The sequence below is a fragment of the Glycine soja genome, chromosome 7, assembly GCF_004193775.1.
Source record: "Glycine soja cultivar W05 chromosome 7, ASM419377v2, whole genome shotgun sequence".
NCBI classification, from domain to species: Eukaryota; Viridiplantae; Streptophyta; class Magnoliopsida; order Fabales; family Fabaceae; genus Glycine; species Glycine soja.
In genome coordinates, this window is record NC_041008.1 from 42,759,238 (window position 1) to 42,785,079 (window position 25,842).

Consider the following 25,842-nt stretch of genomic DNA (forward strand, 5'->3'; position numbering starts at 1 on the left):
ATTTAACCTTATGTGGTGTTTTCAAAGTTGTCCAAATACCTCCTCAATGTCCTTGATGTGTGCCGACAAGTTGTCAAATTTGACGACCATGTCATCTATGCATACCTCTAGGTTTTGGCCTAGTTGTGCGCTAGATATCTTGTCCATTAGTCGATGATAGGTAGCTCTGACATCTTTTAGTCTAAATGGCATAACTTTGTAGTAATAGTTTGTTGAATTGGTTATAGATTTTGTCTTGTCTTCATGTATCAGGCTCACCCTAATTTGATTGTAGCTTGAGTAGGCGTCAAGGAAACTTAATAAGGAAGTGTTCGACTGTGAGCAATAAGTATAGATAGGCAAAGGTGAGTGTAATGCTAAGAATTGAATGGGGGGTTTTTACTTGAGGGTTTCCCCCTTTTCATACAAACCTTTGTGGGCCTTGGATCGTGGGCTTTCATACAAGGATTACTTTTTAAATGAGGGTTAAGCAACCTAAATATTTCTTTCTCCTCAATAAAATCGTCTTGTTTTATCATGGGTTTAACTACTATGTTGTTGGGGCGGTTAAGGTCTTCTTGTGTTGAATACCTATTGGACAGGACCGAATAGAGATTATTGACCTTGTCGAATACCTATTTGATATACCTCCAATAATAATTTTTTTTTGGAATATGTGTGTATATAAAAATATATTTAAATATTTATTGACATATCTACTAACATACATTTATTAAAATTTAAACTAGATAATTAATAAGATATTACAAATTAAAAATAAATATAAAAAATTACTCATATAAATTATAAAATATAAATTTAAGACTCGTACAATGCACACATACTAAGCTTGTAAATCTTAAAAATATATTAATTTTTAGCTCAAAATTTAATTATTTTTTCTTTTGACAAATTTCTTACTAAGGCACAAATAACTGATCTTAAAAACTTTAATTATTTATAAACCCCTAAATCTAACTTATGTAACTTACAATAGATAAGGTACAAATAATTGACAAGTTAACTTGTTTAACTTGTGAAAAATTAATCCCATTTAAAGGGTAAACTATAAAGATTATCCATTGATTCAACCTTACTTTTCTCAATAAAGTCTAATCTATACACCATTAAAATTAGACCATAATTAATATGCTCTTTTTTTTTTATTACTGAAGACTATAATTAATATGCTAAAAAATATATTAAAGTAATTGTAAAAGAATACATCTATTTAAGAAAATTAAATTTAAAATTTAACTTAAAAAAATTATAGAACTTGAATTTAACTTGTTTTTTGACTACCGCTGAAACTATTATCTCCATGTGAAAGTGGTAGTAGTTACAATAACATAAGTTACAATAACAATAATAATAATGACAATGATAATGAACAACACAATTGTAAATAAGGTTGTTAATAGTCAACTCCAAAGAGAAAACTGAATTGAAAAATAATTCTACTCATTAGTGGCCTCTTCTTATTCAAAATTATTTTTGAAGTGCCTACCACAAGAAATGGAATGTTAAATACATACTTTGGAAATCTATTCACTCACCCTCTGATTTGATTTGAGGTGGGAATATATGTTGTGTTGCATAATCATCTACAAGGTAATCATCATAATTAGAATATTTGACTCCCCAATAAGATTCCCGAAGTATTCCCACATCTTAATGGTTTTTTATTTAAAATTTAAAACAAGAAAACGAAAAAAGGCCCTAAACTGAAGAACGCCAACATTTCCTCTGAAACTCGTGTTGCCATAACTCTGATTTGCGTTTAACAAAGGAAATATTCTGAGATTATACTGACTACCGTTATGCGTATCCTTTGGATAAATTAATGCTGGTATATGTTACAAGAGCACATAAGAAAAATGTAAAAAAACTATCACAAAATTTTAAATAAGTTTCTTTTTCTCGAAGAAGGTCTTCAAGTGCCATAGTTGCATCCCTGCTACGGATAAACAGACAAAGAGCGAAAGCAAACTCAACCAGAACATTCTGCTGTTGGTTGTTCTGTTGAGTTCCTGCATTTCTTCTTCTCTGAAAATAAAAAAAGTAAAACAATAGTAAAAAAAGTGAATAGTGATTGTTACAATATCCCATGTCAATGTATTTAACTAAGTACATCAACTACAAAGCCTTATCATACTAACTGAAGACGGTTACATAGATTACACAATGTCATTTAACTCGATTACAGAATATATTTCTTAAGTATTTTGACAAAAATAAGAATAATGCTTGTTATAATTTCCTATGTCAATATATTGAATTCAAACATTTCAGCAATTGTGACATGCTTACCTTTCACGAAGATAAAACATCTCCTCATGAATGGAGGAAACAGTATCCTGCAACTTCTTTAGCTCTAGCTCCATTACCTGGTACGGGTGAATGAAATCAATGTAAGATTATTTTTTTTTCTTTTACCAAACATTATGTCAGAAAAGATTACAAGTAAATGAAAAATCAAAGAATCACGAGTTCAGTTACGCCTCAAGTGGCAAAGGGGTTGGATGGGGAGGCTTTGAGTGGGTTCTGATTTGCTCACGAATATGGCATAAATCTTAGTGATATTCACAGGATTACAGTGAACTCCAGAAACAACATTTGGAGTTTAGCAACCATTCAAGAAAGCCAATTTGTGAAATTGCCACTTATTTTTCTTTTTTGTTTGGCAACAAAAAGAGCCAACTACCACATATCAATCATATAAGTGGAAAGCAAACAAAATTTACAACTAGGGAAAACGAGTTACAAATTTGCAAGGATGATACGTTTATCCATTCAATATACATATCATACAGTCAAAAAGTTTTCCATAATTAGAAATAAAACATGCCCTATAGGCTTTACCATGATAAGAATTTCATCAGTAAAGCTACTCTCTGGTCCTATTATAATACAGATCTCTGTCTATCTAACTGGTAACTGACGTCAGACACTATTTGATAAAAAAAACTAACAATTAACAACACTTGCCGATAAAAAAAAAAAAAACTATTTGGTCAATCAGATTAGATTGAGCTTCAGCCAGTAAATCTCACATAGGATACATTCGCCTCATATCAGATATGCTGCATAAGCTATGGGATGGACTAAAAGAGTCAACCTTTAATTTCCTTGGATGTACATGAGAAACACAATCAACGACAACAACAAAAGTCTTATCCTACTAGGTGAGATCCACTACATAGATCACGCAACACAACATCCTTATTAAAATTATTTACCATGAAATCTCTCTTAACAACTTCCTCCCATCACTAAATTAGAAAAGCAAAAATTGATATACAATACAAAACTACTTGAGCTACTTGTCCTACTTGTTTATTAATTTGAATTTTTCCCTGAAGCACACACGCTAATACCAAGTGTACTCCTAATCAAGGTTTTAAATTGTGGTCCGCAACTACAATTGCAGCTGTTGTATCATGGGTGGAGGCCGGCCCCATCAGCAGCAACTTTCTACAATTTCAAATTCCTAATCATCAAGAACCAGATCAAGTACCATGTAAAACATCCTAGCCTCAAATAATCTTGACACAAGCACAAATACCACATAGTAACACTGAATTTAGTCCAAATAAGCTCTCCTTAGAAAACTACTAACAAGTAAATCTAGCGAAACACAAATTCTATTTTTTCTTTTCCAAAATTTTCAGCAGCAAAACTAGATGGAACCTATCATACTAGAGGGCACAAATCACAATACCACAAAATTAACACCCACCCCCACAAAAAGACACCAAGGAAACAACACTATACTCAACAACCAAATTAACTAGTTAAGTGACACATAGCAGTGACTACTCTACTTAGCACTCACATCAACTTGGCCTTTTTTAGCAACATTAGACCAATCCTTGGCTGCAACACCCGTTTTCCAATCAAAATCCACAGTCAACGTTTCCACAGGGTTGTGATCCACAGCCCAAAAGCAAGTCATGTAATCTCCAGCCTCCACTGCCGCAAACGCAAAATGTCCCGTCTGAACGCGATCCCCGTAGTGATAGTTGTTCCCATAAGACGAAGTCACCTAACCCCAAACAAAAGAAACAAAAAAAAAAGACCCATTAACCAAAAATCACAGAACACGATCTGATTCGATACTGGGTAGTAAAAAGTTTCAATTTTTATTATTTTTTTGTTGTTGCAGTACCCTGACGGTGACTCTGTGGGAATCGGGAAGAGGCTGACCCTCGTTGGAGTTAACAATTTGGTACTTGCCCACGGTCATGGAATTGCTCTTGATGTCCTCGGAGATGCATTTGGTGTGCCCAGATTGGAGTTCGAATCTGAGGGATTCGGTTGAAGAAGAAAAGAGAACCAAAATTAGAAGAGAAAGGTGCACAAGGGGTTTTGTGTTTGAACCCATCATCATCATCATGATCATAGAGAAATTGATGTTTTGTGATTGAGCACTAATTAGGTTATGGGCGAAGAGATGGTGGAGAAGAAGATTTAGCTGAGAGAGATGATGAGAATTTAATAATGGTAAGGTAATTGAAGTGTGCAACCAAACAAGGTGCCAATGCCAACCACTCTGGTAAAGAGAACAGCGAGGAGGTCAAGGTTTGGATCTTACGTGGTGGTATTTTATTGGATGATACACGTATTATTTTTCATACTCGAATGCCCGGTTTCGGGTGCACGAGGAGTGACTTGGAGAAGAAAGAAAGAAACTAGATGGAAAATAAATGATTAAAAAAATAAAATAAAATAAAAACATTTTGATGCATAGAAACAAATAAATAAATTTTATGCATTAATAACTTATAACCAAAAATTATCTTAAAATATACTAATATGAGGTTATGTTTTTGGGGTTTATTAATGTATATTTATTTGTTTCTTAATTGCAATACATTAACAAGTTATATAGTTATGAATTATCTTAAAATATAAGTTTATTAACATACTTTAACAAAAAAAATTAAATATATGTTAAAAATAATTTATTTAAATAAATATAAAATAATAAAAAAGAAAGAAATAGATAATGTAAAATATTTTTTATAATAATTAAAAAAATTATTTTAACAAATATTACTTACTTGTTATATTATTTTTATCATAAAAAGATGATTTTAATTTTAAATAATTAATGTCATTATTAAAGAAGTTTAGTAGTTGAATAAGTACATGAATTTGTAGAAATAGATTAAAATTATCTATCCTTTATCTCTGTCCTTAATTCTTGTCTGACCAATGAATTTATGTCAACTCAATTAAAAAATACATGTCATCTTCCCCATCGTTTTAACATAGCTAAACCTATATTTTCAAACCCTCACATTTTCACTCCAAAGTCGAGTGAGATACATGGCTCGACAACTTGAATCTTGATGTTCATCAGAATTTCTCGTTGGCAGAACCTGGTTGTTGAAGTAAGAGCTTCAACTCCAAGGGCCCATCCACCCCTCTTAAAGTCATAATCTATTTTGTTTCCTCCAAAGTCATCTAAGTCACCCCCAATGACTTCATGGATGTCGTCCAGCGTCTCACTAAAGTGCCCCCCTACCACGAACCGTTTGTCAAACGTGAAGGCATGTCGTTGGTGGTGAGACTTGCCTTAATCAAGAAGATGAACCCATCGAAGAGCAAAAAGGCTTGTTCAAAGCGCAAATTACATGATGTGGATGTTGGAAGAGGGAGTCGAATTGGGTCAACATGCATTTTTGAAGAGAGATATTATTTCACCCATGAAGTCACAAGTATTTAACATATTGATACCTAACCATTTTTGACAAAGTGACGACGATGAAGGGTATAACTTATACAAATTAGTTTCCAATCATATTGTTGTCGAAGCTGGGAACCTTGTCGGCACATCCGGGAATCTTGCCACCCATTTGGTAGAAGTGGTTATTGATATTTTATTGTAAATATAGCATAACTTTGGAGTGGAAATATTAGGGGATTGGAAATACATCAACAGGTTTAAGTTTGATGACATTAAAATGATGAGGAAGATGACATGTATTTTTTAATTGAGATGGCATAATTTCATTGGTGGGACAAGAATTGGGGACACCATAGGGGACAAGTGATTTAAATCCTGTATAAATGCCCTTACCTATCTTCAATTTCTAGAATAATAAAAAAATTAATGTCAAAAAAAAGTTTTAAACAATTAAAAGAATGTACACCTTTACCCTTCCACATTCAACATCCATTGAAAGAGCAAGTTTTTTTTTCCTTATGAGTAACAAAAGAGATGTTTTTTTATTAATTTTTTTCCTTTGGTTTTCTTACACTCATCAAAATACAAGCTTAATTATTTTTGTATTTTTTTGTTTGGTATTTTATTATTTAATTCAATAATAAGATATTTTGATTCATCTTCTTTTAAAACGTTTTAATAAATTTTCTCACTTTTTTTAGACATAAACAAAATTTTACCCATGTTGCTTCTTAGCTTATATATTTGAATTTTGTTTGAAAAAAAGATGTGTTTTATTATAATAAGATGAAAGAAAGGAATTATATGAGTTTTAACAAATAAAAAATCAATAATTAAAACAGTACTTAGTAGGATTTAAATGTACTAAAGTGGGACCTTCAATAATCATGGGTTCATTGGCTAGTTGACTAAGCAAAGCAAGATTCTGTTGCATGAAGTTTAATAACTTTTCCTTTTCATTTTATATAATTTGAAAATTGCTTTCTTAAGAAGAATAATATTTATGTATAGGTTTAAATTGTTTATAAATTGATTCAACTTTGTCATATGTCACAAAAGATAAATAAAAAAACTACAAATTAAAATAATCCGTTTCTTTGTCTCTCTTTAAAAAGTAGATCCATTCCAAATTATGGATGGAGTTTAGAAAATAAGGTCTCATGTAGTTGTGAGTTTTTTTTTATTTTTTTGGTTTTAAAACATAATGAGATTGAATTGTTTTTCTACTTAATTTTAAAATAATTTTTACCTTATTTTAAAAAAAATAGGTTTTTTGTTCTTGTTTTTAGTTTCACGTTAAGCCGACCCCACCTAGTGGGATAAGGCGTTGTTGATGTTGTTTTTAGTTTCACGCTAATCCTCACACTTTTTGTTCGCTCATGTTCTTCTCTCCTCTCCTCACGATCTTCTACATGTGCTTGAGAAGTTTGGTGCCTCTCTAATACCGGAACCATCCAATAGGAGAGAGAAAGACAAACCCTTTCATGGGCACCGTCCCTGTTTTGCTCATAGATGGAACCGTTTGGTATGCCCTTTTCGTTCATTATTTTCAACACTTCTAGAATTATTTCAACATTATTTGTCACTCTCCTATTCTCTTTTTCATTTATTTTTTTCAGCATTACTAGTTTCTCACAATTGATGTTAGAAAGCATGCCTTGGATTAATTGGTTGACATTAAAGGACAAGTTAAGAGAGAGGTGAATATATGTGGAAGTAAGGTATATGGTACTTTATTTTGCTCCATGAGTCATGAATTTTGACTTTCCTAGCCTTGCTCCCAAGTGTTTGATGAAATGTATGTGTACTGTATAGGTGGTGAGGTTGCATATTGGGAGGAGATGAAGAAGGATAATGCGTTAGGCAATGGAGTGGCCGAGATTTTAGGACAAATTGTTAAGTTCCGACGCAGCTTTGGGCAAGAAAATCCAGTGAGCGATGAAAAATTGAATTATTCAATGAGCAAATAGTTAAGCTAGCATGTCTTTTTGCAGATTAAAAAAAAATGCAAAGGCAATCTTATGAGGCAATTGGTTTCAGGGCATGTCCATTTTCTTCATGGGATCAAAGATAGCTTTATTAGTTGGATGTTTCTTTTCTTGGTGTGAACCTATAATTAAAAAGTCAATTATTACATTATAAGTATTAACCTTCTAGTTAATTTTGAAGAAATAAAAATCATATTCTTAAATCTTACCATCTCAAAAGCTGATTACATTCAAATCCAGAGGAACTACATGTTAAGCTCTACACGTGAATAACAAACTTTTGCAACTCTGGATGACCATCGTAAGATTCTTACCATTGTATTGGAGTCTTGTTTTTAAGTGCAGAAATTTATTGGATTGCAAAAAACCCACGTTGACTTTAAAGTCCTCAAACTGACCATCAATTATATACTTATTTTATCAATATCTCCCCCCACCATCCTTTTCAAGCATTCATAAAATCTTCCCTTAACCTCAAACTCAACTTTAAAACTGAGTGTAATGAAATATCAGGTTAAAGTAGTAGCTTGCACCGTTTTAATTTTAATCAGCAAAAAAGATAATAATATTAATAAGGGTACTAGAGGTACCCAAAGATACAAACAACAAATTAAGCAACCAAAATATATAAGTCACAACCCCAAACCGGTTAGTGAGCATTTATAACATCATGCGCACATAAATGTTAAATAACCAATTGCCACTCGCAAAAAAACCTACGTATGTAATTCTATAGCAAGAAAACTATCCATATTTGACAAAGTTATATACTCTTGTATTCTTTAGTAGCCTGCACTGTTCAAATGTCTATATATGCAATTGGATGTCCCACTTTTGATCAATGATCAATAAAGGAATGTGACTAAAGAATGAGAAGTTAAATTAATTTTGAAAATATAAACTAAGAGACTAATCCCTATAAAAATTGAACAAGAGAGTGTGAAAATAATTTACCTTTTTCTAATACCATTGAAATTAGTTAGGACATAGATTAAAGATTTTTCAGGACATATATTCTAAAATCTTCTTTGAGTATATCTTGTGTTGAGAACATATTATATGTGCATATCTGAGTGATAAGATTCAAAATTTATGTCTACATTGGGGGTGATTTTTAATTTTTAGTTTTGAAATTTTGAAAAATCAAAACCAATTTTTGTTTTAAGTTTTTAAAAAGTTGTTGCAAATTGAATATGAAAAAAAATAAGTCAATTGTTCTATCTCATCCCATTCCATTATGAAATCATACAATATAAAAAAATATTGATATATAAAATAATTTAAAAAATAATTAAAAATTCTGAAAAAATAAAAAATAGTAAAATTAAACCTTCTAAAAAAATAATAAAAATGGTAAAATTTTATTAAAAAAAATCTACAACAAAATATATATTTTAAAACTATAAAAAAACACAAATATGACTTCAACAACAATAATAAATATATATAAACAATTGATTCCACAATTTGTGTTTAGATTCTATAAAGCAAAAAATTACACATGAATAAATAATAACATCATTGAAAAATAACATATTATTTGATTAACCACGTAAAAAAGAAAAGTGTGTAGGTTTAAATATTCCAAAGTGCATGTCATAATAATAAGAACTACTACAATACATAAATAAACCTTAACAAACTAATTAACATGAAAGTACTTCATATAATGAAAATTGTAGCACTACATCGTAGATCAATCAATAATTATGTTGAACCTATAATTAAACAACAATAAACTAACAAAAGATAAAGAAATTATAGAAAGATACACTTACTTGATTCCAAGGTAGTTCTTTAAGTGTTTGGGATGCAAGTATGTCTCCTAAGGGAAAAAACATATGCAATAACTTTATGATGTTTTTCTTAAATGGATAAAGAAATTTATTAGAATACTTCAACATACATACAAGAGAAAGAAATATATTAAAAAAAAAGTAGCTTACATGTGATTTAATAAGGATTATAACTAATGCTAAAGGATTTTAGAAAGTAAAAATCAGAACTAATGTTAAGGATGTTACAACAAAGCTTGAAGCCCCTAGTTTTAGTTTTGGTTTGATAATTTTGTAATGCCTAATATGTTTTAATAGGTGAAACATTTGTATTGAATGTTTTAAACTAGACATGTATGTGATATAGTTTTAATCTTTTTCATACTTGAAGTAGATGAAGATTTCTTATTCTCTAAGTTTCGTAATAATTTACTTCTACTTGAAATTTGGCTAGTAGCATCAAATTAATCGATTGTCTCATTTGATAATCGAATGTCCAAGCTAGTTTTAGAAGAAGGAATGATCTGCAACTTAGGATAATCAATTATCCCAATTGATAATTGATTACCCAGCTCCAGGAAACAAAGAGAAGTTTTCTATGTGATTCTATAATCAATTACCACACATGATTATCGATTATCCGGTCAGCACATAAGGAACATAAATTCTCATATTGAAACAAATTAATCAATTATCCTTTTTGATAATCGATTAACTAGTTTTTAGAAATACAAAACAAATGGGATTTTGACGAATTAATCGATTATCTAGTTTTATAATCGATTATATTTGTTTTAACTGTCAAAATTTATAAAAATTCCTATGTGTTTTCTTTTTAAAAGACTTTTGATTCGTTCAGATTTTGAGAAAAACATTTTTAAGAGAGTCAGATGTTGATCAAAGAATCACTCATTTTATAATCATGAATTGATCAACTAGTGAAGAAATATTGAAGATGAAAGATCTACACATTTTAGGTGTATTCAATCTTTTGTCTTTTATTCTTTTAGATTGTGATCTTTGGTTAGGGTTACCAGAGATGTTAAAGAATTGATAGGGTTTCAATTCTAGATCTTTTCTTGTAGGGTTCAAGAGAAAGATTTGTTTTTTATTTGAATTGTGTGTGCATAGTTTTGTACTAATGTTTTCTATATAGTGGAAGTTCTAAGAAGACTTAGAACAAATTGGATGTAAGTCTGAATCGGATTGAACTACTATAAACTCTTGTGTGATCATCTTATTCTTTATAACTTTGAGTTTTGAAATCATCTTGGGAGTGGAATTGTTTTTAAGGGTCATCATCAAAGTTTTTGTTTTCTAAAGATCTTTTTGCTAAAGATTTTGAAAGAATCTATTCAACCCCTCTTCTAGATTCTTGTCTAGATCCAACAAAGGATTTAAGAAAAAAACACTTTTATGATTTCAAAAGCTAAACACTATAGTTATAGAAAACAAGGACTGGCGTCTATTTTTATCTGTTCCTATAATGCATTTAGTGGCTTTCAACTAGCCAAAAACTCACTTGGATAACATGTAGAGCACATAGGAGTACATAATATTTGTTCTTATCACACATTCTACACAAAGATTAATAAACATGTAACAGAAAAGGGTGCGGTGCCTAGTGGCTAGAAACCCTCCCAGGATTCCAATTCCCAGAACATGGAATGTAGCAAACCTAAAATGTTACAACAACTAAACTAAGTCGGGTTAACATATATTTTCTTTTGCAGGGAATGGGTGGCATATATTATGCCCTTACATTACTTTAAAAGCAATTGAATAAAATGAGAAATTATGCTCCACAATAATCAAGACTCACTCAAATAATGGATTCGCTCATACCAAGGAGAAATCGTTTGAAGATTGGAACCCTAATAATTGATTCACTCATACTGGTGATAAATCGTTTAAAGACTCAAACCCTTGTAATTGATTCACTCATACTTAGGAGAAATCATTTGAAGACTCAATCCTTGGCAATTGATTTGCTCATACCCGAGAAATCCCTTGAAGAATAAAAGCATAAACGTACAAAGCAGATAAACAAAGCGATGACACAAAGTCATACAAAATCGATAATATTTCAACAATGAGAAAAGAACATTGTATTGGTAACATTTCTTCAAATACTCATCATGTTACACACACACACACACATACACACACATACACACATATTATAAGATCAATACTTTGTAAATTACAGGAATATGTTTACTCTTGATGAGAATAAAACAAAAACCAAGTAACCTCAGTCATCATCAACAATTCTATAACCAAGGGATGCAACTCAAGCAAATCTTCAAAGCTTTGACTTCTACCAAGAGAAGTAAGTCAAGCTAGTTCACATTGACGTGAGACAAATATCCAACATCAAAGTAATGGGAGAAAGCCAAAACAAAAAGTAATGAATCTAGTGGCACTCCAACCCTAGACATAAGCCAATAACCAAAGAAGGAAGAAAGGGTGACACTCTATAACCTTATCAGCATCATACCTCGAGAAACCACTCCGACCATGAAATATACACCTTTGAAAAATAAGACGTCAAACCCAAACTCGGGGTCTAGTGGACTTGCACTTTCTAGGGAATGGCTTCCAAAGTATACAATAGGAACCATAAAGGGGAATCAACCATCATCCTACATAGTCCAAGGCTAATGAAAAAGTGTGTGTGAATGCATATCATGCAGGTTTTGATGATGCCAAAGTATTACCTAAAGATGGTTGTCATCATCAAAAAGGGGGAAAATGTGAATCATGCAGGTTTTGATGATGTCAGAAAGAATTTACTTGATAATGATTGTCATCATTAAAAAGGGAGAGAATGTAAATGTATGGATATAGGTTTTGATGATGTCAAAGTATAATCAAACAAGATTGCTTCAAGATTAATTCAAGGTTAAGCAAACAAGATCATGAAAAAGATAAGGCCTTAGTTTATTTATTAAAAGAATCTCACTAATTGATCAGTTTTGGCCTCAAACAAATTATTTTCAAAAACTCAAGACACTGGTAATTGATTACCAGACATTGTAATTGATTACTAGAGACAGATTACAAATGAGCTTTTCAAAAAGGGTTTTGAAATTGGAATTTTGAATCTTGTAATTGATTACCAGCAACAACACTTCATAAAACACTTTGAAAAGTCATAAAAAGACACATCTCTTCAAATCTTTTTGAAAAGGCACAATGGGCCTATATATATGTGTGTTTGACTTCAAAAAAAAAAGAGAGATTTTTAAAGAGAACTTAATTGTCAAATCCTCTCTAAACAACTCTTGGTCAAACACTTGTAAATCTATTGAGAATTCTTCTAGGAACTTCAATTTGTATCATCTACTCTAAAGGAGATAAATCTTTCTATTCATCTCATAAACTCAGTTGTAATCAAAAGACTGTTTGTTTCTTGGATTATGAGAATCTTGAACACAAGGGTATGGGTCCCAAGGTGTGTTCAAAGTCTATAAAGGATTTACAAAGAAAGGGGAAAATCTCAAGTGGGTTGCTTGAGGATTGGACATAGGCACGGGAAGTGGTTGAACCAGTATAAATTGAGTTTGCATTTCTCTCTTCCTTTATCTCAGTTATTTTACTGCAATTTACTTTGTCTTGCGCATTTAAAAGAACATTGTTAAATTGATTGTTTCTTCTTCTTCTTCTTCTTCTTCTACATTTTGAGCCTATCATATATCATTTAAAAGGGGGATAAAATTTGTTAGTAAGAAATTTTGTAAGACTTAATTCACCTCTCCTCTTAAGTTATTGAGGCCACTTGTCCAATAGTGTGTAGGTTCAATAGAAAAAACAGTCAGGACAACATGAAGACCACTTTCAATTATACAAAACACCTTGACGAAAATGTGATTTGTGCATGGATTCTAAGCATAAGGAAGGAATGAAAAAGAAGACAGAGGGTTTGCTTTAGTATCGTCATTAGTTATCAAAATACCTTGAACTTGGAGAATTCAAAAAAAAGTTCAAGGTATTTTGGATAATTGAGGAAGAGAGAAAACCAAGAAGGAAAAAACTGAAAAAAGATATAGTGAGTAAAGAAGCAACTCGAATTTATGAAAATCCAATTTTGTCATTAAAGCCAACAAATAATTCCGATGAACCCTCTCATAAGCCTAACTAATGTCAATCTTAAGAGCAACTTCACCTATTTTACCTTTGGATTTGCATTTCATATGGTGAATGATTTCATAGACAAAAATTATCTAGGATAGACTTGCCCTTTAAGAAAGTAGATTGCTCCAAGGATTTACATAGTGAGATAAATCTAAAATCTTTCTTTTATCAACACTTGATAATATTTTTTTAGACTTAATAACAAAAAAAAAATATTATCATCCATTTATCACAGGGTCTTACCATAGATTTGAGACTTATTTTGGACTATTCTTTTTTTCATAGCTTACTGATTTCTTAGTCCTAACCTATTTCCTAAAAGATAGGAGTTGGCCTTTATTGTTACATAAGATAAGTTTAGGCGTGTTTGATATAAAGGAAATAAATAATATTAAAAATAATTTTTGTATTTTTTTTAAGATTCACACTTTTTACAATATTTTTTAATTTATTTATTTTCATCGTCAACATCAAACACATCTTTAATAACTAAGATTTCTGTTTAAAACACCCAAATTTTCAAATGAAAAGTTAATTTTATCCTACAACAAAATGCATCATAATTCACAACGTCAAATTCATGCAAAGGTGGATCAGAGTGTGAGAGAGAAGACGAACATCTTTCTAGAAATAGACAACGCTAGTTTCCATTGAAATTGTCAGGTGGAATAAAAAGCTAGAAAAAGAAACAAGGTTTTCCCCGAAAAGGGAATAGAAATGCATGAATCTTCAATGTTTGTTTGATTCTTCCGATTTAATCCTCCTCGTCACTTTCAGATCTTTTCTTAGATCTTTAATTCTTGTTCTCCTTGTCTTCTTTCGCGACAACAAACCTCTCCCTTTTCTCTTTTCCAAACACTTTCTCCCTCTTTGATTCTTGAATAAGACCTTCAAATTCTGTTCAACCAATTGGGGGGGCATAAAAAGATCATGTTTTGAGCCTCGCCATCAATCACGCTCTTCAAATTCAATTCTGGGCCGGTTTCAATTTCTTCAAAAGCCGCGAAAAGTGCAGATTCACTTCGTCGCAGTGTTGTTTGTATCTGGGTAGGTCTTCAATTTCATGTTATTTCAATGCACTGTTCATGAACGAATGAATGAGTATCTTTTTTGCGTTTCTCTTGTTTTGTTATTGTGCTGATTTTGGTGTTATGTGAAGGTACTTGTGGTGATGAGGTGGCAATGAGGTGTGTGGCAGAGGAATGGAGGGTATTCAGGTGAGGTGCGATAAGCTTCAGGGTGGTGTGATTCAGAGGAGCCGTTTGCGGGTTTGGTTCATTCGAGTGTGTTCAAGCATTGTGCTGTGGACATGTCTGGTTCAGTTGGTGACAGTGAGTGAATTATGGCATTCTCATTTCTTTTTGGGGATCAGTAGTCGAATATATCACACAAATCAAAGTCCTCTTGAAGCGCAAAATGAACTTGCTCAACCGCCCCCACCTTTTCTTCCCGCAAGTTAGTTTTTTTTTTTTTTACCTCATACATATCTGTATCAGCAAAGTTATTGATGGGTTAAATATGCTTAGGTCCTGTTTTTGGACAAACTTTTCCATAAACACTTTCAGAAGAAGAAAATAAGGTAAAATGACCTGAGCTTCTCTCATAAGCTAAAATCAATTTGTGCACTTTAGCTTTTGGAGAAGTTAAATGAGAGGATTTTTATGAAAGTTAAGTGCATAAGTTGATTTTAGCTTATGGGAGAAGCTCAATTCATTTTAGCTTCTTATTTTTTTCTCCTATAAGTATTTATGGAGAAGTATATCCAAACAGAGCCTATGATGTGGGTTTGGAGAAGTGTAGCTTTGGTTCTGTAATGATGCAATCATGCAACCTTATGTGTGATGTAATTGAGCAATGAAATCCACATTGTTGAATTTGTGGTATATTTGCTGTTAGGAGGTGATGATCATGCTTAGCTGAAAGTTGGTACTGATTACTGAATGTAATCAGTTGGTAGACCCTTTTAAGAAATTTTTTTTTTTGGATTGGTGCTTGTTTTGAAGTAGATTTGTGGATTGTACAATCAGTTAGGAGGAAGAATGAAAATATGCCTTAAAATTCAAATGTAGATGTCATAGTAAATTATGAGTTATGAGGTCAATATTAATTGGTTGACATTTACCATCATGTTTAGTGGACTCCTGCCAAAGATGACTTGTTTTATAGTTTATACTGTTTATTGCCTTCGAAAACGACAATCAAGTTATATTCTTCTTGGTGAGGTCAGCTACATAAATCAATTGATGCCATTGGGTTCTACCTTGTTAAATATATTATATTATCTTTGTGAATATAGAAAGCTAGAAATTAGGGATTTCCTTTTATTTCCTTTCCATGTATCCTTAATTACGTTGATTCCCTTGTGATTATAAATAAGATCAGTTTGTGTTGGATTACACACAATTCCTGTAATATAGTATCAAAGCCTATTCTATATCCATTAAACGGGCCACCCACCATCCATGCACCAAGCCCAAAAGTGTTGGGTGTGAGGGGGTGTATTGGGAAAAAACCCAAGTTCCACACCGGCTAGAGATAGTGGCAAGATAGAATATATAAGTGGAGGCCAACCCTCACCTCATAAGCTAGCTTTTGGGATTGAGTTAGGCCCAAATCCACATTCTAAGATACCTAAAACCAAATTTTGATTCTTCCTCTGCAGTCTGCTCCTATCTTATTCTCATTGAAGCCTATGTTGGTCTTCTTCTCGCATAACCAAACCACCTTAGGACGATATCCCTTCCATCTTTTCTTGTATGTCCACTGATCCACCTCAGTTTTCTCATCTCAACTACACTTATAGTTGGCTCTTGTTTGCACTTCACTGCCAGTGTTCACTGCCAAACAGTATTTCTGATTCTATAGCTGCTCAGTAGAATTTTCCTTAAATTCGTTGGCATTTTGCGCTCACAAATTATACTTGAACTCTTGAAGCAATGAAGCATTTATCCTTTTCTTACCAAGCTTGAATTCTGAATGTGATATCCACATCAACCTCCATATCACTTAATGGAAATTGGAAAGCAAATAAGACTGTAACTATAGATTCCCTTCTTTACACTTGCATCTTTTAATTCATGCATGTAAGGGATTTGGCTCCTCTAAAGTGAAAGAGAATAAAGTGAGAAGCTATGGCCATCGATTGAGAAATCAACAGTTGAGATTTTGATTAAATGCATGCAAATGTATAATAAATTATGATCCGGTTCAAATTTTACCTATTGATTTTCTAATCAACAGTTATAACATCTCATTGTACTCTCTAAAGTGAATCTTTCACTTTAGAGGAGCCAAATAGTTTACATGTACCATTATAAGTTGAAACTAAAAAGAGCATTGTTGCAAAACATTACATAAAACTCAATTTCTAGCTTTTATGTTACCATTTAACTTATTCTGTATATTAATTGTAATATATTTGTATGTACTCACTTGAGGCAGTTTGCTGGTGACTTGTACATTTTGTTTGGATACTAATATTATTGATCGTTGCCCAATTGCTGGATCAAAATTGTGTCTTGTTGTTTCAGACGGGCTCCCACCTCCCATGAACATCCTAGTTGCCTCATCTTTTGATTTTCAGTATTATGTATTCTTAATATTCAAAACAACTATGTGAATGAGTATATGTAATATAAATCAAGGCATATTAATTGATGGTTTGGTGGATAGGGTATTAGTTGTACTTTATACTATTCTTACACCTTTTGGTAAATATTAAAGCCTTATGACCTGAAATCTTTCAGGAAATTATACAAGTAATGGTTTTCTAAGAGTGTCCTGCAATGGGGGTTTAAATCAAATGCGTGCAGCGGTTTGTACTTCCTATTCTATTATTTCTCTGTTCCTATTCTATGATAATCTTAGATGTTCATTTAGCAGATTGGCATTTCAGATTTGTGACATGGTGACAGTTGCTCGACTGTTGAATCTCACATTGGTTGTTCCAGAGCTTGATAAGAAGTCATTTTGGGCAGACCCTAGGTATATCATTTGTTTTATAAAAATTAAGAGTATTATCTAATTTGGCCTGCTTATCATTTTAAAGTTTTGTAGTTTTCTTTTTGCAGTAATTTTGAGGACATTTTTGATGTGAGACATTTCATTGATTCTCTACAAGATGAAGTTCGAATAGTAAAAAGAGTGCCCAAAAGGTTTAGTAGGAAAAGTGGATACTCTACCCTGAAGATGCCTCCTGTTAGCTGGTCAAATGAAAAGTATTACTTGGAGCAGGTCAGCAGATTGTATTAGTTGCATTTGAGCTAAAATTATGTACTGTATGTTAATCAGGCTTTTTCTTATATGGTAATTTAAGGTTTGAACAATGATTGATTAATGATTCTTCAGCTTAACTTCTAAGACAATGATGTTTATCATCTTCGGACTCTGCATTTTTAACATTTTAGTCTAAGGGAATACCATGTTTTGTGCTCAGGTTGCTTTTGATGGGTTAGTTTCCTGTTAGTTAGACCCCCGTCAAATTTATATTTTGAGGTTCTAGTTTTACTGTATATACAGTTTTATTTTTCCAGTATTCTAACATTTCCCTAACTTTCTTTCTGTGTACATGGGAGTTTTTAGGAATGTCTTAGAACAGTTAATTTTTGTGATTGTAGGATTGTAATGGTCATAGATATTTGTATATGATGATGATGATGATGATGATGATGATGGTGAGGCAGATGACAAATGTCAGAAACTGTATTCTTGTCAAATTAAATGGGACTTTCCATATTATGGATATCTATTCTGAATCATAATTTTCACATTGCTAGTTACGAACTTATGCTGTAGATTTGTACTCTTGATTTTATTATTAGATGCGCCTAGACTATAAAACAGTGATCATTTGCATATAAAATAGGAGTTCCACAATATTGCTAATATTTGTCTCAATAATAAATTGCCTCTCTACTTTTTTTTACACCTGTCTGTAGTGGGAGGGTGAGACAATGGCTAATTAAGGATTTTCTTCCATATGACTTCTTTTCTTTTCAAGTTTTTGTTTCTCTTTATGAATGTCCATGAGTTTTTGCCTGTTTGATCTTTACTGAAATGCTTGACACTCCCCCCCTTTTCTCCCAAAATAATTGATTCTTCCATCAAGGCTGGCAGTTATCAACTGAGAATTGGTAATCTGTAAATTACTAGATGCATTATTACTGACTTTTACTTTAGAGAGGGAATGACAGGATACGGAAGACATATGTTGAGGGTTTTATTGATTGTATTATCAGAATCATATAATAATAATTACAATTAGAATGGAGAAATTCAACTTATCAAATGAATAGGTATCGGTTTATACTTCTTCTTCTTCTTCTTTCGTACCCCATTGCCCGGAGGCTCTTCGCTATGCGAAGGTATGGGGGAGGGATATTGTACGCAGCCTTACCCTTGCATATGCAAAGAGGCTGTTTCCGGATTCGAACCCATGACCAACAAGTCACCAAGGCACAACTTTACCGCTGCACCAGGGCTCGCCCTCTAGTATTTTATAGATATGGGTGGCTTCTAGTATTTTAGCACCTAAAATGAGTAGATTCTGATGTAGCAAAATCCACTTCCAAAATAGCACTTAGCAATCAAGTGTGTGTAAGTTATAAAATTATACATTTTCTATATTCTCTCCCTCACTAATTTTGAGTAGTGCATATCTTGAGTTTAATTCAATGCTGTTGACTCCACACTGCAGATTCTGCCACTTTTTGGCAAGCATAAGGTGGTACATTTCAACAAAACAGATGCACGTCTAGCAAACAATGGTCTCCCACTTGATCTACAGAAACTTAGGTGTCGTGTAAATTTCCAGGCATTGAAATTTACTCCTCAACTTGAGAATTTGGGCCAAAAATTGATTCGGATACTTCGTGAAAATGGACCCTTTCTGGCATTGCATCTGAGATATGAGATGGATATGCTGGCTTTCTCAGGTTGTACGCATGGTTGCTCTATTGAAGAAGCTGAGGAGCTCAAGCAGATGAGGTATTTATGTTTCATGTTTTGGCAGTTTTGCTGTACATATACTTATGGATAGGTTTTATTGAGAAATAGGTGCTTCTTATCTGACAGTTTCTGGGGAAGATGTGGATCACTATAATTGTTTTTTTATCATTGCTAAATTTCCATTGATTAGTTAATAATACCTCCTGGCTCCTGCTCTATCATAGAGTCCTGGATGCTAGTTGCTTGTGCTGGTGGAGTCACCATCTAGTTGTAGGAGAGCTGTGGATCTGTAGTTCATGAGTTACATGATATGTGGAATTTTGCATATTTCTACAATTAGACATTAGTGGTTACCTTAATTAAAAATAAATATTCCTGTGATCAAAGTTATTTGTAATGAGCTGGAACAAGAGGGATCTTTCTCACAAAATTTTGATCTTGCCTGTGTAATTCAGGTATGCATTCCCTTCCTGGAGAGAGAAGGAGATAGTTTCTGAAGAAAGGAGATCACAGGGTCTCTGTCCTTTGACTCCAGAGGAGTCTGCCTTAATTCTGCAAGCCTTGGGTTTTGACAGGGAGACACCAATATATATTGCAGCTGGTGAAATTTATGGTGGTGAACATCGATTAGCACAACTCAGAGCTGCATTTCCAAGAATTGTGAGTTCACCATTAACACCCCCCACCCCACCCCATCCTTTCTGTTTATATTTTGATTCTTCTATATTTGATATAATCAAGGTAGTTATAATGAAGAACCTACTGGGTCAAAAATTGGTTGCCCATGGATTTTCCAGTTAATGTGAAAAAAATGGTTCAAATTGAAACATAGTGGGATCACATGACCCATTGATCCTACTGTTTTACTTGACGATCCCACTAATTCACCAAAAAAGTGTTAAGCTGAGATCAGGATTGCAAAGATGGTAAGATCTTACAAATTGAAAACACAATTTTAATTTTCTTGGATATAATAAAATGCTATAATGGATTTTGGGGGATAAGCAAAACTGTCCATTTACAGATCATATCACAAATATTACATGACATTCAACTAAATACTTTCGAAAGATATTTCATATGCTTTACCTACCTGATCTACATTATGCATTCTCTCCCTTAGCATGGTTTCTGTCCATCTCATAAAATTCTTTTGACTTTTAGGTTAAGAAAGAGACATTGCTGGTCAATGATGAGTTGCAGCAGTTTCAGAATCATTCATCACAAATGGCAGCTTTAGATTTTATGGTTTCAGTAGCCAGTAACACCTTTGTTCCTACGTATTATGGTAACATGGCAAAACTTGTGGAAGGCCATCGCAGGTGTGCATGCACTCTCTTGCTAGTTGCAATTTGATTTTATACAGAAGGCTAAAAACATCCTTAAAAACAAAATTCTAATCAGTCCTCCTGCAGGTATTCTGGTTTTAAGAAATCCATCTTATTGGATCGGAAAAAGCTCGTAGAATTGTTTGACATGCATCAAAATGGAACCCTTCCATGGAATGAATTTTCAAATGCTGTTCGACAGGTTCATGAAAAAAGAATGGGACAGCCAACTCATCGGAGAGTCGATGTAGACAAGCCGAAGGAAGAGGATTATTTCTATGCCAACCCTTATGAGTGTCTGTGTGAGGGAACAAAGTGTGATGACTTGCTAGGTCCTCTTAACTCTAGTCAAATACGATGAGTAAAAGCTGTCAAATGTAAAAAGAAATGTACACTTCTTCCCATCCACAAGTTTAAAAGAGGAATTTATAAATTGCTCCTTCCCACTTAATTGTGTAAGTGCTGTACACACGATGACCTTTATAAGTATGTACACGTGAATGAGAACCATGAAAAGAAAAACAAAAAAAGAGAGGAAATATCAGCTTCTATCGAGGCATGCAAAGATGTATCGTCAATTTCACCCTTAATTGATTTATTTATGAGGTCAGTATAGTTATATGACAATAGTTCATGTCTCAGCCTTAAATTCAGACCAGGCACTCCAAAGTTCATTACATCTTTCTCTTTACAAACAATAATCAAGCAATAAGTTGTAATAAACGGGGGTGAGTCAAAAACTTGATTATGATCTTCAAAAATCAATTGAATAAATGGCATGGATTTGTCTTGGAAGCCTCCTTTTGTGATTTACCAAGATGTTTATGTTTTCTCGTCCTTTTGGAAATGTACACAAAAGCGTGTCCTTTATGGTTGCAACTGCTTCTGCTTCCTAGAAGAATTTTCCAAGGTCCCCAAGGATATCACCATTTTCCCCACAAAGTCCAAGGTCCTTGAGCCTCCTTTCTTGATAATATTCTAACTGGGCCAATTCCAATTCTTTTTCCTTGAAGATCTCGTCAATTTGCTGTAGGAGGTTCTTCTCCCCTTCTCTAATTCCAACTGCTATAGCATGCCTTGAATCTAGCTTTGCTTCTTTCAACTTTTGATCCTGTCATTCACTTGCTTTATTCAGTTATTTGCTGACCTCAATCAGCTTCAAAATTTTCACAATCTAGGCTCCATTTGATTGGGAGGAAAGAAAGCGTGGAGTGAAAAAAAATTGAAATTTGAATCGAAGAGCAAATGGAAAGAGAAATTTGGGACAAGTTTACTTTGAGAAAACATTTTCTGTTTTCACTTTTAATTACAAAGTGTTGCATTGTTTTCAAAAGTTTATATAGGAAATAATGAACATAAAACAATAAAAAAATGTTTTTAATGATTCATTCTTGAAAATAGGAAATAAAGTGAGATAAGGTAGTATTTTTGTAATTAAAAGTGAAAAAAAAAAGAACATATCTTCTTAAAGGGAAAAATTGCAAAATCGGTCCCCCACTTTATCTCCAGTTTCGGATTTGGTCCCCCTATTTTGTAAAATCGTGCAATGTTGGTTTCATTGACCAATCAAAACATAACACGTGGTAGTCAACATTCTTTTGTAACAGTCAACGTCCAATTGTGGTCTGAGGGACTAACATTGCATGATTTTACAAAATAGGGGACCAAATTTGTGAATTAAAAACTTGGGGACCAAATTCGAAATTGAAGATAAAGTGGGGGACCAATTTTGCAATTTTGCCTTTCTTAAAGTAAACAGACCCTTGAATTTTATTTCTATAAGATAGTTTTTCTATCCCCTTTCTTTCCATTTTAATTATTTCCAAAATGGCATTGTTATTCATATTTTCTATCATAATAGGTGACCCATTTAATGGATCTATGATAAGCTCCGATGCCATCTTAGAATGTGGGCTTGAATCTAATTCAATCCCAAAAACTAGCTTATGGGGTGAAAGTTATCCCCCACTTATATATTCTATCTTTGTCTTAGTTCTAGCCAATGTGAAACTTGGGTTTTTTCCAATACTCTATAAGTGTTATATTAACCAAACCTCATCATGGTTTATTCTCACGATGGGATATATGGATACCTTATACCAATAAACTAGAGGAAAATCCTTTAATATGCATGCTTTTTTCCCTCACCTAAATTAAAACCAAAATCATACCTCTTCAATGGTTGTATGATAACCAGCAAGGGCGGTTTTGCAGGTCTCTCTAACTACTCTGCATATGAGCTCTTCATTGTCGCGGCTCACAGGCAATTCAAGATGACCCCAGATGGAGTTTCTAAATATTGACTCCAATAGGAAAGCATCAGTGCCCCCTAGAGCTACCAGTCTCAGATATGGAAGCAATCCTGGTGGAAGGGGGCGGTTGTAGAAGATGTCAAAGTATGCTGTCTCTCCAAAACCATTGGACTCAGCAATGTCTAGTTTGTCACCAAAAAAGGGGTCTGACTCAGATATCTGCAGTGTCAAGGTATATGCATTCCGATCTGTATTTGGTTCTATGAAACCGTAGTCCAGAGCCAACTCGGCATTGCTTTTATTCAAATCATATTGGATATATACCTGCAGTAAAAAGTTCCTTCCATTCTTATGTGAAACCATGTTATGAATGTAATTTATGTTACCAACTGCACAGTTGAAAGAGCAGTTTGTGCCCCTGAATGCAACATGGATTGTAATTTTGTTCACACCATGCTTCTTTTTCCTTTGATACATAAATGCAGGCTAGTTTATATATAAGCTTCTTAGACTTAGATACAATAATGCTCCTATTGGAGAAAAGGCCTTTGATGGACATAGATGTATTAATTATTTAACGGTATATTGTGTATAAGTGGAACGTGAAAAGAGAAAAATAAGAGGCAACAACACTTCACCTGGTCCCCAGCCTTGAGAGAAAGGGGGCTCCTCAGAGAAAATAGGTAGTCCCAGGAGAAAAGGCCTGCTGCTCCTTTAATTTCATAAGCATGATCATCTGTAGTTACTCTGGCACTATGGTTTATCTGATCCAGAAATTGAATTTGTGGAAGACAAGTAAATTGACTCCTTTGACAGTTAATCCTCTTAAATTGGTAGTTTTTTTCTAATTTTTATCTATAAAAAAATGAAAAATAACCATACTTGCAAGGTGTTATGATTTTGATAAAAGGAGTACAATCTCCTGGAGTACTGAATATTTTTTCCTTCTCTAAAAGTATTAGTAACAAACAGTTATATGTGTTCATGTTTAATCTTTATTTCTTTGCTCTGGAGGTATTGCGGTAGTCAAGTCTCACTGCTTCAGTATACACTACAGTGGGTCAGTGACTATACAGATATAAAATGAAAAGGACCTTACCAAGTCAGCTAATGGAATCACAACTAAGTTTTCATTGCGAAGGCGAGAAAATGCCCTTGATCTTAGAATTCCAAATGCCCAGAAGAAGTCATCAAGTGTAATAGAAGAAGGGAAAAGCTTCTTGTTAGGGATTATAATTTCTTCTTCCAGTCTCCTAAATTCATTCTGCACATATTGTTTCACACTCCTAGTTGTGTTCAGAAGTTGAGTCCCTACACAAATCAGTTCAATCAGCAGTGAAAACCACACTACAAACCCATTTCCAAGAGTAAACAATATAAGCAAAGCAACTACGCCAAAGCACAATCTTTTCATCATTTATTTACATGCTTTGGCATTAAAACATTGACAGAACTAAGTAACTACTAACCTTGCAGCTCTGAGAGCTCCTCCTCTGACCTGCACTGGAATAACCAATTACCAACTGAATCAACCAACCATATGAAAACAACCCAAATCCCCATTAAGCATGTTTAGGGGTCTATTTGGATAAATTTCTCCCGTAGTACTTTTAGGAGAAGAAAATAAGAAGAAAAAAATGAAATGAGCATCTCCATAAATTAATTTGAAGAAGTTCTTTCATATAATTTCTTTAAAAAGATTATTTTTAACTTGTAAATAAGCTAATTTTAACTTCCAGATAAACTCTTTTCATTTTTTTCTTCTTATTTTCTGTCCTTAGAAATGCTTTTGGTTTTTGGATAAGTTTATCCGCCCTAACAAGTAAACCAAAAGAAACCCACCAATATATAGTAGAGTCAGTTTCCTTAGGCAGAATGCTGAAGTAGTGCTTCCAAAGAGAATCACTCCTTGACCTCTCTCTTATCAGAAACAGTGCAACAGCTAACCAAGGCTTCAATCCACTGCACACTTTCCCAATTTCTGAAGCTGCCACAGCATCAGGGTTAATCCACAGCCTCTTGGGGACCTGCAAGACAACCTCATTCCTAGAAATGTCCTTGAGTGCAACCAGTCCTAGGCCTTCTGGCACTACACCAGGCTTCACTGGGGTCTTGCCAGAGACAACACCCTCTTCCTTGAGCCACTGCCAGAAAGTGTCAACTGCTGGTGACACTGATACCTCAGTCCCCAAAGAAGCTACGCAGTTGGCTGAGAGAGGCCTTTTGAGGTGAAGGAAAGACCCTTTTGAGGAGAAGGAGTTTCTGCTGTGAAAAAGAACAGCAGAACCTGAACATGCAGAAAAGACACTAGCCATTTTCTCTGGTTACTGCTTTTGAATATTGTGTTGTGCTGTGCTGTGTTGTGTCTCTAAGGTGAGACTAAGATCTTCGTTGTGGATGTGGATAAGATATTAAGATTCTTCTCTCCTTGCTGCTTCTTCGAGCCCACCTTTCACATTCAACTTTTTTTTTTTTTTTTGCTAAATTAAACATTAGACAATTTTATTTAGATAAATTCTATAAGATAAACTAACCCCTTTTGCATAAATAGTAAATTGGTCTTTTTTTTTAAAAAAAATAATTTAATATGAAGCAGTATTTTAGCCAATGAATTACATAAAATAAATGTTTATTTTATAAAATTGAAATTTATAATGAAAATATATTTAATATTAAAATTATATTTATTATTAAAATTTATAATAAATAAACATATTTAATGTATCAAAAAATGTATAAATTATA

The 25,842-nt window shown here is 33.2% G+C and overlaps 3 protein-coding genes and 1 long non-coding RNA gene across 4 annotated transcripts; 2 read left to right on the plus strand and 2 right to left on the minus strand.

Annotated features, from left to right (window-relative positions):
- Window positions 1–1,591: 1,591 nt before the first annotated feature.
- Window positions 1,592–4,609, minus strand: LOC114419858 (transmembrane emp24 domain-containing protein p24delta9-like). The gene is made up of 4 exons (XM_028385661.1): window positions 4,148–4,609; window positions 3,815–4,024; window positions 2,290–2,366; window positions 1,592–2,025 (listed from the first exon to the last, which is right to left on the minus strand). The coding sequence occupies exons 1-4, from the start codon at window positions 4,379–4,381 to the stop codon at window positions 1,881–1,883; spliced, it is 666 nt and encodes a 221-aa protein (XP_028241462.1). The 5' UTR covers window positions 4,382–4,609; the 3' UTR covers window positions 1,592–1,880.
- Window positions 4,610–7,028: 2,419 nt separating this feature from the next.
- LOC114417684 lies at window positions 7,029–7,820 on the plus strand. Its single transcript, XR_003667879.1, has 3 exons — window positions 7,029–7,196; window positions 7,291–7,392; window positions 7,487–7,820. It is a non-coding gene; the product is annotated as an uncharacterized LOC114417684 (long non-coding RNA).
- Window positions 7,821–14,105: 6,285 nt separating this feature from the next.
- On the plus strand, window positions 14,106–21,455 carry LOC114419859 (rhamnogalacturonan I rhamnosyltransferase 1-like). Its single transcript, XM_028385662.1, has 9 exons — window positions 14,106–14,618; window positions 14,731–15,026; window positions 17,318–17,385; window positions 17,467–17,555; window positions 17,642–17,804; window positions 19,267–19,556; window positions 19,973–20,177; window positions 20,682–20,839; window positions 20,933–21,455. Exons 2-9 carry the CDS (start codon window positions 14,774–14,776, stop codon window positions 21,204–21,206), a joined length of 1,500 nt encoding a protein of 499 aa, XP_028241463.1. The 5' UTR covers window positions 14,106–14,618; window positions 14,731–14,773; the 3' UTR covers window positions 21,207–21,455.
- LOC114419860 (ribulose-1,5 bisphosphate carboxylase/oxygenase large subunit N-methyltransferase, chloroplastic-like) lies at window positions 21,415–25,487 on the minus strand. The gene is made up of 6 exons (XM_028385663.1): window positions 24,940–25,487; window positions 24,567–24,595; window positions 24,197–24,408; window positions 23,736–23,861; window positions 23,017–23,421; window positions 21,415–21,956 (listed from the first exon to the last, which is right to left on the minus strand). Exons 1-6 carry the CDS (start codon window positions 25,410–25,412, stop codon window positions 21,738–21,740), a joined length of 1,464 nt encoding a protein of 487 aa, XP_028241464.1. The 5' UTR covers window positions 25,413–25,487; the 3' UTR covers window positions 21,415–21,737.
- Window positions 25,488–25,842: the final 355 nt, after the last annotated feature.